Raw genomic sequence first — 14706 nt, forward strand, 5'->3', positions numbered from 1 at the left:
TCAATGGGGATGTGGCGTACAACACTAGAGGCCAACTCCAAGCCCATAGCACAAGTCACCATCAAGTGCGGGATCTACCAAGGAGATGCTCTGTCCCCACTGCTGTTCTGCATAGGCCTGAACCCCCTCAGTGAGATCATTAACAAGACTGGCTACGGATACCGACTACAGAACGGAGCAGTTGTCAGCCACCTCCTGTACATGGATGACATCAAGCTGTATGCCAAGAGTGAACGAGACATCGATTCACTGATCCACACTACCAGGCTATACAGCAATGACATTGGAATGTCGTTCGGACTGGAGAAGTGTAGTCGGATGGTAACAAAGAGAGGGAAGGTAGTCAGAACTGAGGGGATTGAACTACCAGAAGGCAACATTGCAGACATAGAGGACAGTTACAAGTACTTGGGGATCCCACAGGCGAATGGGAACCATGAAGAGGCCGCTAGAAAAGCTGCAACCACCAAGTACCTGCAGAGGGTCAGGCAAGTCCTGAGGAGTCAGCTGAATGGTAAGAACAAGATCCGGGCCATCAACACGTACGCCCTGCCCGTGATCAGGTACCCTGCTGGGGTAATAGGCTGGCCAAAGGAGGAGATAGAAGCCACTGACATAAAGACAAGAATATATATGTGTAATACGTAGCTGGAGCAAGCTCCCAGGCCTCAGGACCTGAGCTTGAAGGATTGACCGCCCGCAGGGGCGAGTGGGGAATTTATATATATATATATTAAATTCATATATTTAATGTGTTCTGTATGTATCTACAACGTAGGAAGTAGTAAAAAATAAAGAAAAAACATTAAATTAGAAGGTGTGTTTCTCTTTAGCCTGCCCTTGGCCCTTGGAAGCACACTATAAAGACAAAGGCTTGTTTTGAGTGAGGCTTGATCAAGCACATTTTTAGCGTTGAACTGAAGAACAATGAGGCTCTGCAGCTGGAGTCAGGGGTGGGAGGCCAGCCAGGTGGAGCTCCAGTGCCAAGAAGTTTTTTTCCTAAGCTTTCCATGTCAGGCAGATTAAAACTATCCGTGGATAAAAACGCCCCCCGAGGGAGACATGTAAATGCGAGTCCCACCGGAAAAATACACTTTTACACTTCTACCAAAGCACTGTAGGCAGTGTTCAACATGGAGGAGAGATAAGTGACCGGTAAAAGCCCCTGTGACGTTGCCAGTGAGGTGGGGAAGGCTTTTTTTTTTTCTTTTTGAGATTCAAATCCAAACTGACATCATGTTGCTCCTGCCTGTTTGAACTGGTAGATAAAGAAGATAAACTGACACATTTTAAACAATACAATAACGTTTTCTTCCTGCACCTGTCAGCCAGGAACTGGTGCGCATACACACACAGCACAACAATACAAGGACAGAACATTGTGAATACAAAGAGTAGCTTATATCCAACAAATGAAAAACCGCAGCACACAATTAATTTCAGTGGACTGCCCTAACATGTGTGTTCTGTGCAGTTCATTCATTTTGATTTTTTAGCATAAAGCTCCGAACATTACATGTAAAACATGGAGTGGAAGTAAAGCGAATGAATTTGAGTGTGTTGACTTTTAACAACAAGTACCTTGGATCCTTTATAAAATGTATATATTATTATTAGATTATCGATCTTGGAAAGAGATGAGAATACCATCATGTAAATGTTTGTATCGTTAATACGTAGCTGGAGCTAGCCTTCGGTTGGCTTGGCATAAATACTAGAATTAAAGGTATAAGGAAAGGGCAACATCGCCTCAGGACAAGAAGGTCCTGGTTTTGGGTTCTTTCCAGGTACTCCAGTTTCCGCCCACAGTCCCACAGCACGTTAGGTTAATGGCTGACTTAACTGACCGTAGTACCGGTTGTACCCAGCCTCCTGCTGGGGTACGGGATAGGCTCATGCCCAACCATAGCCATGAGTTGGATAAGTGGAGCAAAATGGATGGGTGGTGGTATAGTGTACAGTCTAATGTAAAGCGTCTTAGATCCTCCCCTCAAACCTGGTTAAATGACTCTATATATACGAGATTTACGTCTTATCTGTCATCAATTTGAGAGGAGGTGGAAAAAAGATAAGCTTCGGGTATCCCTCTACATTTTACGTAGCTGTCGTACTATATATCAGGACGCTTTTTTGTCCGACATCATTGCGACTAATAGCCATAACCCCCGGGCCCTGTTTAAAATGTTCAATTCTGCCATCAATCCTTGCCCTGATAAACTAGACTTTGCCTCCCCAGCTCTCTGTGAGCAATTTTTCAATTATTTTATGAGGAAAATCTCACTTCTAAAAACCCCACTCTCTCATCTGTTGTGGTGAATCCTCTTCCTCCTGGTGGATCTCCGTCCAACTTCTACCAGTTTGAACCAATCTCACTTTCTGCTTTTAAAAGTTTAATTAATCGAGAAGTTCGAACTCTGCTCGGCTCACCGAGGTGACCGTAGTGCGAAGAGTGAAAAAGAGCCACAATCGTGCCTATCCCTGAGATCTCCACTACAGCTCAGATGGTGAGGTGGGTGGGCATGGTTGGGGTGGGGGTTGTGTTTGTGAAAAGATTTCGTATTAATTCAAAATTAAAGTTCATCCCCTCACTCGCTAGATCTATTTGTTTAATCCAAAGTTTGCATATGTATTGCATATGAACACTGAACATTTTCAGAATGCACTAAAAGAAACGATTTTGAGTGTCTTATTATCAGTAGTTATTATATATTATTAGGCATGGATTTTAGTGCTCGTATTTGAATGATCTTTAATTGCTTTGATATTCCTGGTTTAATCTGCTTTACACTGGTGTAATTACCTCAGTCTTTTATTGTCTGAAAGCAGTCAAGACTCAGAGTTTCTGTTTGTGCTTTAGTGTTTGTGAGATTTGACCCGGCCAATAATAATTTATAAATTTGTGTATTTTCGCAGTGCATTTAGGAAGGTGGGGTTATTATTTCAGAGTCCCCTGTCTTCATGCTAAGTTAAGCTGCTGCTGATCAGCCTTAAGAGTGGTGCTGTCTCTTCCATGAAGAAAATTATTATGACTATTGGGGAAAACGTTGAATTATACCTCAAATCTACTTTAGAGTGTTTGGAAAGTGTGGGAATTCTGTTTTAATGTCTCAGAAACAAAAAAAACAAATGTGTGCAGGTGTGTGGGTGTAAGTGTGTATGTGTGTGCGCACTGCAGGAGGTAAAGGGGTTAACGCCCCTCCTCTCCCACTGAAGCACAAGATTCTCACACCCAAAACATTCAGCTGATCTTAAGCATCTGCCATCTGCTTAGATAACAGAAATACAGTCTTTATATAAAAAACACATTTGACTGAATTCATACATTACAATACGTGAGTCCACAACATACACAGAAGGGGAGGCACAATCGTCACAGCCCTGCTGCTATCATGGGCAATTAACGGTCCACAGCTCTAGCTCACAGGGTTTTTGCGGTTTCAAATCTTTCCCCTACTTAGGTGGAGTGGGGGGGGGGGGGGGGGGGGGGGGGGTGATGGTGTTCCTCCTGCTTTATGGGGCCTATTTAAAAGCCCAGAGGTGCCACTCCTGGTCACTCCCAGGTTTTCTTCTTGAATTGGCTCCTGGCTGTTTTACACCTCCAGGAGGGACTATTATCCTGTCAAGGGGCTACTTCTCACAGCAGTGCGATGCTTCACCCCGTGAAAATCACACCCTTCTGCTTTTTTTGTTTTTTGGGGTTTTTTTTTTTGGTCTGTACCACATGGAGTTCACACACGGGTCTGACTTGAATTTACTGAGTCGCCATGAAAAGGCCCTACAAAAATAAGGCCTAAAAAGAGGAAACAGAAGTGAAAGGTGGCGATGACTTGTGAGTGGCCTAGGCATTAATCTGATAGGCAGTTAGACAGTTATTGGTGTATTAACATTTATAATGTCACACTTTAAAAAAAAAATTCACACTGTAATAGGTAGACACTTTACTGATGCCACAAGGGTTATTATAGTAATTATAGTGTTACAGCTGCAGGATAAAAAGAATACAATTACTGCAATAACAATATATTGATTGTCATTCTGTTGATGAGGTAACCTTGAAAAACAGTTCTGAAAACAGGTCTGGTATGCCAACAGTGATATTTCAGACTTCAGTGGTAAACGTGACCTACTGTTCCTAAGAGATGAAGGTGCAAGTAGATATGAGGAAGTGAAAATACTTTTAGGAAAAGGGTGTAGATCTTTATTTTACACACACACACACACACACACACACACACACACACACACACACACACACACACACACACACACACACACACACACACACACACAGTCCATCTTATACACATATACAACTGTTGCCTTATAGGCTTTTGTTTTCTCACAGAGATTATATTCAAAAGCAGTTCATGGAAAAAAAAAACGATGAGCCAACAAAGAACAGGACATGGTGTACATTTGAATCACTTGTAGAAACTGATGCGTGGACCCAAAAGTTTGTGAGTAGTGCTGCCCCCTAGTGGTAAAACTAAACAACTAAAACTTTTAAAGATGAGCAAATGCTACCAATATCTATGTAATTAATGAATATTGGTTTGTTATATTCTATTAATTATTTTTTTTGGGGGGGGGGGGGGGCAAAAACAAATACACAAAAGAGTGTGCTAATGGCGCCAAAATACACAAACTTGTATCATTTGTGGAATTCTAAGTGTATAAAAAAACTATAAGGTTAAATATTATTTTTATGATCTTACATTACAAGTTACATTTCAAGTTAAAGAATTTGACTTTTTAGGTTTAAACAAGTAGTCAAGACCAGTGTTTTATTTATTTTAAATTAATCATGTAACACAGTACAACATTATGACACCATTATCCTTGAAAGCAAAACATTAAGAAATGCAATGTATATAAAATACACCTAAGATGTATTAACACAAACAAGGAAGAGGCTAAAAGAAAAACATGGTGAATGACCTCAGGTGTTCCTGTATGACATGTGCTTCATTGGCACTTTGAAAGAATCTCCTGACAGCTTTTGTAGACTTTCACCAAGCAGTTCAGCCTTGGCTTTGAACTCTAAAGGGAAAAAAATAGAGTTAATTAAAAACAGGTTCCTATGAATGACACCACATCAACAGCCCTGCAGGTAATCAAGTCACTAAACAGGCTCTTGAGATATGTTCATCCTCACCTGAAACAATGGCACAACACTTGACACTGCATCGGGCTCTGAGGGGTCCTTCAACAGTACACAGAGGTAGTAGATGATCTGATGCTGAAATAAAAGCATTAGACGTTAATCCAATCTTCCGTGGCAAACTGTAGAATAACTACATGAGAAAATGTCAACATGTCACACAAGTACAGAGGCACAGGTTCACCAACACACCATGTAAATAGCTTCATTGATGACAATATCCTTGATCTTGCTCATCTCAATGAAAGTGGTTATCTCGCGGCCCGAGGCATAGCTGGAGGACACCTGGATGCCTAAGGAGCCAATGACGAGAAGGGACTCGTGGTCTACCTTCACAAAGTGGATGTGAAGCATCATGCCAACAAGGGTGACAAGAATAGCGCCAGACAGAACGGCAGTGTTCTGCAAGAGAGGAAAAGTATTAAATTAAAAATAATCATTGTAAATTAAATTTTTTTTGCATGATGCCAATTTGCAGGATACTAATGGTGTGGCATCCAGTCTATTCTGAGTCCAACAGAAGAGGAAGAGGAAATGCTGATAGAGAGATATCCTAGTGAATGGATCAGCAAACAATGGCCGATGCACCTGAAAAGTGACTTTTATCACCCACTCCCGGAAAGAAACCACGCTCAGTTGGAAAGAACAGAAATGATGTGAAACAAAACAACAGTAAACATCCAACTACTTTTTCATCACTGGAAAAGTCTCAAAGTGTATATATATTTATTCTTATTCTTACTCTTCCTACATTTATTGTTGTTATTTTGCGCTGAATGGAACTGGAGCCTCGTCATCTTGTCTCTCTATATACTGTACTGTAAATAGCAGAGATGACAATAAAGTTTACTTTAAATGATCACACTGGACGCTCACGTAACAAGCACAGCTTTGAACACAAAGAACCCAGAGCCATTTAAAAAAAAATGCTGCAAAATTACTGCACTAACTAAAAAAGTGCATCGTCTCGATCTTAGACCGGGCGACTAGATTGAGACTTTCTTGTAAAATACTGGCCCCTTGTGGTGGGAATTAGTGTTCAATTTTACAAATTCTGATTACAGCAAGTATCTTAAAGAAAGAAAGAAAGAAAGAAAGAAAGAACTGTATTCTGCCTTCTTTTTGCTGCTCCGTTTAGGGGTCATCATCACTGGACCCACTTCAGTTTGCCTACCAGCCTGGCATTGGAGCGGATGATGCCGTCATTCACCTCCTACATCGTTCCCTCGCTCACCTGGAGACCGCTGGAAGCACTGTGAGAATCATGTTCTTTGATTTCTCCAGTGCCTTCAACACCATTCTTCCCTCGGTTCTAAAGGACAAGCTGGTGAACTCTGGAGTGGACCATCACCTCACTACCTGGATCCTGGACTACCTCACCGACCGACCACAGTATGTGAGGACTCAGGGCTGTGTGTCGGACAGGGTCGTCTGCAGTACGGGGGCCCCACAGGGAACGGTTCTGGCTCCGTTCCTCTTCACCATCTACAGACTTCTCCCACAATTCCACCCAGTGCTTCCTGCAGAAGTTCTCTGATGACTCTGCAATAGTCGGCCTCATCACTGATGGGGACGACAAGGAGTACAGAGGTCTGACCCAAGACTTTGTGGACTGGTGCCAGCTGAACTACCTCCAGATCAACGCCAGTAAAACCAAGGAACTGGTGGTAGACTTCCGCAGGCACAAGCATTCTCCACTGCAACCACTGAACATCCAAGGTATGGACATTGAGGCTGTGGACAGCTACAGGTACCTTGGTGTTCATCTGAACAATAGACTGGACTGGACTCATAACTCAGACGCCCTCTACAGGAAAGGGCAGAGCAGGTTGTACCTGCTGCGGAGACTCAGGTCATTTGGAGTGGAGGGCCCACTCCTGAAGAAATTCTATGACTCTGTTGTGGCTTCTGCTATCTTTTATGGCGTGGTCTGCTGGGGCGGCAGCATCTCTGCTGGGGACAGGAAGAGACTGAACAGGGTGATCCGAAGGGCCAGCTCTGTTCTAGGATGCCCTCTGGACCCAGTGGAGGTGGTGAGTGACAGGAGAACGGCGCCTAAGCTGTCATCCCTGATGGACAACATCTCCCACCCCATGCAGCAGACTGTGACAGCACTGAGCAGCTCCTTCAGTGGGAGACTGCGGCACCCACAGTGTGGGACGGAGAGATTTCGCAGGTCTTTCCTCCCCACTGCTGTCAGACTCCATAATAAAGACTTTAACTGATCAAGCACACACATCCATACATATGCAATAATACTAAGTGCAATAATCCTTTCTGTCATCGTTGTATTTTTACTCAGTTGTATATAGTATTTGTATTCTATTTTTATCTTATTGTATATTTATTTTATTTTATTCTACTGTATATAGTATTTTATTTTATTCTATTCTGTACAGTTGTGTACTGTATTTATTCTTATTGTATTCTAATTTTTGCCTCATAACTCTTGCACTGTCCACTTCCTGCTGTGACAAAACAAATTTCCCACGTGTGGGACTAATAAAGGTTATCTTATCTTATCTTATCTTATCTTATCTATCAAACCCTATCCCGCCTATGTCACACCAATCCTCTTCATGTAAATCCATTAATCTTCTCTATGGTCTTCCTCATTTCCTCCTGCCTGCCAGCTCCATATTCAACATCCTTTATCTGATATATATGGTGGTGGTGGTGGTTACCACTGTTCTCTTACAGCAAGAGGGTACCACCACCCTCCATCTGGAGGGGGCCTTACTGTGTGGAGTATGAATGTTCTCCCCATATCAGCGTGGGTTCTCTCCGGGTACTCAGACTTCCTCCCACAGTCCAAAAACATGCAATTAGTTGGGTTAGGTTAATTGGTGATTCTAAATTGCTCAGAGGTGTGAATATGAGAGCGAGTGGTTGTCTGTCTGTCTGTGTTAGCCCTACGACAGACTGCGGACCTATCCAGCACCCCCTGCGGCACTGAATTGGAAAAGTGGAAGCGAATGAATGGATTGATTGATGGATGCGTCCGGGTCATGGTAGTCAAGGTAGCTTGGAAATATCACAGTGTCTCTGTAAACATCAGTCTATGGACACTCCTGCCACTGGTGTCAAGCCAGCCTCCAATTCGAGACTTGCAGTCAAGCCAGCCTCCAGTTTGTTTTACGTTCCCTGTGTATTCAAAGTATTACGGGAATGGATGTGGAAACCGGATTTCAAAATAAAAGCCAACTTCGAGTGAATTAACAGATATGTTAAGAACATAATAACATATAATTTAGGCTTTTTTTTTTTTTTTTTACAAACTCTAATGTTAGATCTATATGACACAGCCTTGTACCCTAATTGTGCCCTGTCACTATCAAGGCCATCTTATTTTGGATTTCAAAGTAAAAGCCCTGTGAATCTTCATTTTTGAACTACTCTTTCAATGACTTAATAATGCTCTTAAAAGCAAAAGTCGTATTTCCAAATACTATTTGAACTTTATATCAACACTTTCCAACCACAGTCTTTTTACAGTGATACCATATCAATATCAAGTCAGTCTGATTTTGCCTTTCATAGTAATGGCCCTTTGAAATTGTCCATAATTGACTTAATCTTCTAACGATTCAAAATGCTCTAAAATGAAAAATTCTTGTTTCCACAGGGTAATTCCACCTTAGATCAACAGTATACAGCCCCACAGTGATACCATATCAATATCAAGTCATTCTGATTATGCCTTCCAAAATAAAAGCCTTTTTAAATTGTCCATAATTGACCTAACTTTCAGTGATTTCAAAATGTTTTAAAATGGAAATTTCCTGTTTCCACAGGGTAATTCCACTCCAGATCAACAGTATACAACCTCACGATGTTACCATATCAATATCAAGACATTCTGATATTGCTTTAACAAATAAAAGCATTTTCAAACTGCCCATATCTGAGTTGCTCCTGGAACAATTTCAAAATGCTCTAAAATGGCACATTCCTGTTTCCACAGGGTAATTCCACTTTAGATCAACAGTATACAGCCCCACAGTGATACCATATCAATATCAAGTCATTCTGATTTTGCTCTCAAAAATAAAAGCCTTTTCAAATTGTCCATAATTGACCTAACTTTCAGTGATTTCAAAATGCTCTAAAAAGAAAAATTCCTGTTTCCACAGGGTAATTCCACCTTAGATCAACAGTATACAGCCCCACAGTGATACCATATCAATATCAAGTCATTCTGATTATGCCTTCCAAAATAAAAGCCTTTTTAAATTGTCCATAATTGACCTAACTTTCAGTGATTTCAAAATGTTTTAAAATGGAAATTTCCTGTTTCCACAGGGCAATTCCACTTTAGATCAACAGTATACAGCCCCACAGTGATACCATATCAATATCAAGTCATTCTGATTATGCCTTCCAAAATAAAAGACTTTTCAAATTGCCAAGATACGACCTACTCTTTTAAAGATTTCAAAATGCTCTAAAAGTGAAAATTGCTGTTTCCACAGGATAATTTCACTTTAGGTCAACAGTATACAACCTCACGATGTTACCATATCAATTTCAAGTCATTCTGATTATGCCTTCCAAAATAATGGCCTGTTGAAAATGCCCATAATTTACCTAACTTTCAGTGATTTCAGAATGCTCTAAAAAGGAAGATTTCAGTTTCCACAGGGTAATTCCACTTTAGATCAACAGTATACAACCTCACGATGTTACCATGTCAATTTCAAGTCAGTCTGATTTTGCTTTTCAAAATAAAAGCTTTTTCAATTTGCCCATATATGACTTACTCTTGGAGCGAATTCAAAATGCTCTAAGATGGAAAATTGCTGTTTTCACAGCATAATTCCACTTTAGATCAATAGTATCCAACCCCACAGTGATACCATATCAATATCAAATCGGTCTGATGTTGCCTTCCAAAATAAAAGACTTTTCAAATTGCCGATATACGACCTACTCTTTTAAAGAATTCAGAACGCTCTAAAAATGAAACTTGCTCTTTCCACAGGATGAATCCATGTTAGATCAAAAGTGTACATCCACACCATGGTACTACTTCAATTTCAAGTCATTCTGATTTTGCCTTCCAAAATAATGGCCTGTTGAAAATGCCAATAACTTACCTAACTTTCAGTGATTTCGGAATGCTCTAAAAAGGAAATTTTCTGTTTCCACAGAATAATTTCACTTTAAATCAACAGTATACAACCCCACAGAGATACGATGTTAAGATCAAGTCACTCTGATTTTGCCTTCCAAAATAAAAGTATTTTCAAATTGCCCGTAGACGACCTACTCGTTTAACGATTTCAAAATGCTCTTAAATTGAAAGATGCTGTTTCCACAGGATAATTCCACTTTAGATCAACAGTATCCAACCCGACAGTAAAACCATGTAAATTTCATGTTGGTCTGATTTCGCCTTTCAAATTAATGGCCCGTCGAATTTGTCCATATGTGATATACTCTTTCAATTATTTCAGAATGTTTTAAAAATGAAAATTGCTGTTTCAACACATATTGGGTTTTCATTTTGAAAAGCAAAATCAGACTCAATTGATTATGACAGAATTGAATCATAAAGATGATGTAAAAGGAAGCTGAAATTGCCACTAGGTTGTAATTGATAGTACGTTTATATTTTAAGTCTGTGGAAAGATGTCATGGTTGGTTTGCAAGCTGTTTTGTAATTTCTTTATTTAGAATGACATCTTTCCACAGACTTAAAATATAAACGTACTATCAATTACAACCTAGTGGCAATTTCAGCTTCCTTTTACATCATCTTTATGATTCAATTCTGTCATAATCAATTGAGTCTGATTTTGCTTTTCAAAATGAAAACCCAATATGTGTTGAAACAGCAATTTTCATTTTTAAAACATTCTGAAATAATTGAAAGAGTATATCACATATGGACAAATTCGACGGGCCATTAATTTGAAAGGCGAAATCAGACCAACATGAAATTTACATGGTTTTACTGTCGGGTTGGATACTGTTGATCTAAAGTGGAATTATCCTGTGGAAACAGCATCTTTCAATTTAAGAGCATTTTGAAATCGTTAAACGAGTAGGTCGTCTACGGGCAATTTGAAAAGTCTTTTATTTTGGAAGGCATAATCAGAATGACTTGATATTGATATGGTAACATCGTGAGGTTGTATACTGTTGACCTAAAGTGAAATTATCCTGTGGAAACAGCAAAATTCTTTTTAAGAACATTTTGAAATCGTTAAAAAAGTAGGTCGTATATATGCTCAATTTGAAAGGGCATTTATTTTGGAAGGCATAATCAGAATGACTTGATATTGATATGGTATCACTGTGGGGCTGTATACTGTTGATCTAAGGTGGAATTACCCTGTGGAAACAGGAATTTTCCATTTTAGAGCATTTTGAAATTGTTCCAGGATCAAGTCAGATATGGGCAGTTTGAAAATGCTTTTATTTTTGAAAGCAAAATCAGAATGACTTGATATTGATATGGTAACATCGTGAGGTTGTATACTGTTGACCTAAAGTGAAATTATCCTGTGGAAACAGCAATTTTCACTTTTAGAGCATTTTGAAATCTTTAAAAGAGTAGGTCGTATCTTGGCAATTTAAAAAGTCTTTTATTTTGGAAGGCATAATCAGAATGACTTGATATTAATATGGTATCACTGTGGGGCTGTATACTGTTGATCTAAAGTGGAATTACCCTGTGGAAACAGGAAATTTCCATTTTAGAGCATTTTGAAATCACTGAAAGTTAGGTCAATTATGGACAATTTAAAAAGTATTTTATTTTGGAAGGCATAATCAGAATGACTTGATATTGATATGGTATCACTGTGGGGCTGTATACTGTTGATCTAAGGTGGAATTACCCTGTGGAAACAGGAATTTTCCATTTTAGAGCATTTTGAAATTGTTCCAGGATCAAGTCAGATATGGGCAGTTTGAAAATGCTTTTATTTTTGAAAGCAAAATCAGAATGACTTGATATTGATATGGTAACATCGTGAGGTTGTATACTGTTGAACTAAAGTGAAATTATCCTGCGGAAACAGCAAAATTCTGTTTAAGAACATTTTGAAATCGTCAAAAAAGTAGGCCGTATATGCTCAATTTGAAAGGGCATTTATTTTGGAAGGCATAATCAGAATGACTTGATATTGATATGGTATCACTGTGGGGCTGTATACTGTTGATCTAAGGTGGAATTACCCTGTGGAAACAGGAAATTTCCATTTTAGAGCATTTTGAAATCACTGAAAGTTAGGTCAATTGTGGACAATTTGAAAAGGCTTTTACTTTGGAAGGCAAAATCAGAATGACTTGACATTGATATGGTATCACTGTGGGGCTGTATACCGTTGATCTAAAGTGGAATTACCCTGTGGAAACAGGAAATTTCCATTTTAGAGCATTTTGAAATCACTGAAAGTTAGGTCAATTGTGGACAATTTGAAAAGGCTTTTACTTTGGAAGGCAAAATCAGAATGACTTGATATTGATATGGTATCACTGTGGGGCTGTATACTGTTGATCTAAAGTGGAATTACCCTGTGGAAACAGGAAATTTCCATTTTAGAGCATTTTGAAATCACTGAAAGTTAGGTCAATTATGGACAATTTAAAAAGGCTTTTATTTTGGAAGGCATAATCAGAATGACTTGATATTGATATGGTATCACTGTGGGGCTGTATACTGTTGATCTAAGGTGGAATTACCCTGTGGAAACAGGAATTTTCCTTTTTAGAGCATTTTGAAATCACTGAAAGTTAGGTCAATTATGGACAATTTGAAAAGGCTTTTATTTTTGAGAGCAAAATCAGAATGACTTGATATTGATATGGTATCACTGTGGGGCTGTATACTGTTGATCTAAAGTGGAATTACCCTGTGGAAACAGGAATGTGCCATTTTAGAGCATTTTGAAATTGTTCCAGGAGCAACTCAGATATGGGCAGTTTGAAAATGCTTTTATTTTTTAAAGCAATATCAGAATGTTTTGATATTTATATGGCAACATCGTGAGGTTGTATACTGTTGATCTGGAGTGGAATTACCCTGTGGAAACAGGAAATTTCCATTTTAAAACATTTTGAAATCACTGAAAGTTAGGTCAATTATGGACAATTTAAAAAGGCTTTTATTTTGGAAGGCATAATCAGAATGACTTGATATTGATATGGTATCACTGTGGGGCTGTATACTGTTGATCTAAGGTGGAATTACCCTGTGGAAACAGCAATTTTCACTTTTAGAGCATTTTGAATCGTTAGAAGATTAAGTCAATTATGGACAATTTCAAAGGGCCATTACTATGAAAGGCAAAATCAGACTGACTTGATATTGATATGGTATCACTGTAAAAAGACTGTGGTTGGAAAGTGTTGATATAAAGTTCAAATAGTATTTGGAAATACGACTTTTGCTTTTAAGAGCATTATTAAGTCATTGAAAGAGTAGTTCAAAAATGAAGATTCACAGGGCTTTTACTTTGAAATCCAAAATAAGATGGCCTTGATAGTGACAGGGCACAATTAGGGTACAAGGCTGTGTCATATAGATCTAACATTAGAGTTTGTAAAAAAAAAAAGCCTAGATTATATGTTATTATGTTCTTAACATATCTGTTAATTCACTCGAAGTTGGCTTTTATTTTGAAATCCGGTTTCCACATCCATTCCCGTAATACTTTGAATACACAGGGAACGTAAAACAAACTGGAGGCTGGCTTGACTGCAAGTCTCGAATTGGAGGCTGGCTTGACACAAGTCTCCTGCCTGACCGTCATCATCGCAAACAAGAAGGGGCTCAGAGCAGATCCCTGATGCAATCCCACTCCACCTTGAAGCCACCTACGGCTCCTACTGCACACCTCACCACTGTCTCGCTGTCCTCAGAAACTTTGCACCTCAACCCCACAGTGAGAAGGATTTGTCAGTAAATCTGCATCACTTTGGTCTCGCCTTCATCATCTTACCTGGGTGAAGAAGAACACTGCATATGCCAGAAGCCACACGGAGCAGGTGTATACCATCACTTTGCCCATGGACACTTTTGGGGAGCTGATAATGAACTCCCTGCAAAAGCTGGAGTGACTCTGACAGTCCAGAGAGATTGGTTTACCGCTAATGTCAGTGAAGGCTTCGTCTTCCATGACGACTGAACAGCGAAACGAGGTGAATGAGCATAAAAGACGAGTGATGACCTTTGTATGGTGTCAACGCGGTTACCCTGTCAAGTTAGCATCGAGCTAGCATTAGTTGTTAACTGCAAATAGACAGGGTCAGCAGCACATTAAGACAGGCGGTGATAAATTTATAATGATGACGAAAAAAGAAAGCTCCTTAAAGTAATATGCTTTAAATGAATTAAAAGGGAAAAATAGCTAAAGAGCTGAATTAAAGAGTCAACTACAACTGTAGTGGTGCCACAATCCATCCCCACTCATGTGGCTGCACTGTTTTTCTACACCGGGGTGTCCAGAAAGGGTGGGGGGGCTCTCGCATACACAAAAGCAAAAGACCGCGAAAAAACTCGTTCATAAAACAACTAAATGTACTTTAATGCATAG

At 39.5% G+C, this 14706-nt stretch overlaps 1 protein-coding gene across 1 annotated transcript; it reads right to left on the reverse strand.

The window, feature by feature from the left end:
* Positions 1 to 4245: 4245 nt before the first annotated feature.
* On the reverse strand, positions 4246 to 14587 carry pigh (phosphatidylinositol glycan anchor biosynthesis, class H). Its single transcript, XM_085431508.1, has 4 exons — positions 14113 to 14587; positions 5354 to 5563; positions 5156 to 5239; positions 4246 to 5040 (listed from the first exon to the last, which is right to left on the reverse strand). The coding sequence occupies exons 1-4, from the start codon at positions 14287 to 14289 to the stop codon at positions 4966 to 4968; spliced, it is 546 nt and encodes a 181-aa protein (XP_085287634.1). The 5' UTR covers positions 14290 to 14587; the 3' UTR covers positions 4246 to 4965.
* Between the last annotated feature and the right edge of the window lie 119 nt (positions 14588 to 14706).

This window comes from Copadichromis virginalis, linkage group LG15 (genome assembly GCF_057382275.1).
Source record: "Copadichromis virginalis isolate Kocher_CV1m ecotype Utaka linkage group LG15, C_Virginalis_male_GT1.1, whole genome shotgun sequence".
Classification (NCBI taxonomy): domain Eukaryota; kingdom Metazoa; phylum Chordata; class Actinopteri; order Cichliformes; family Cichlidae; genus Copadichromis; species Copadichromis virginalis.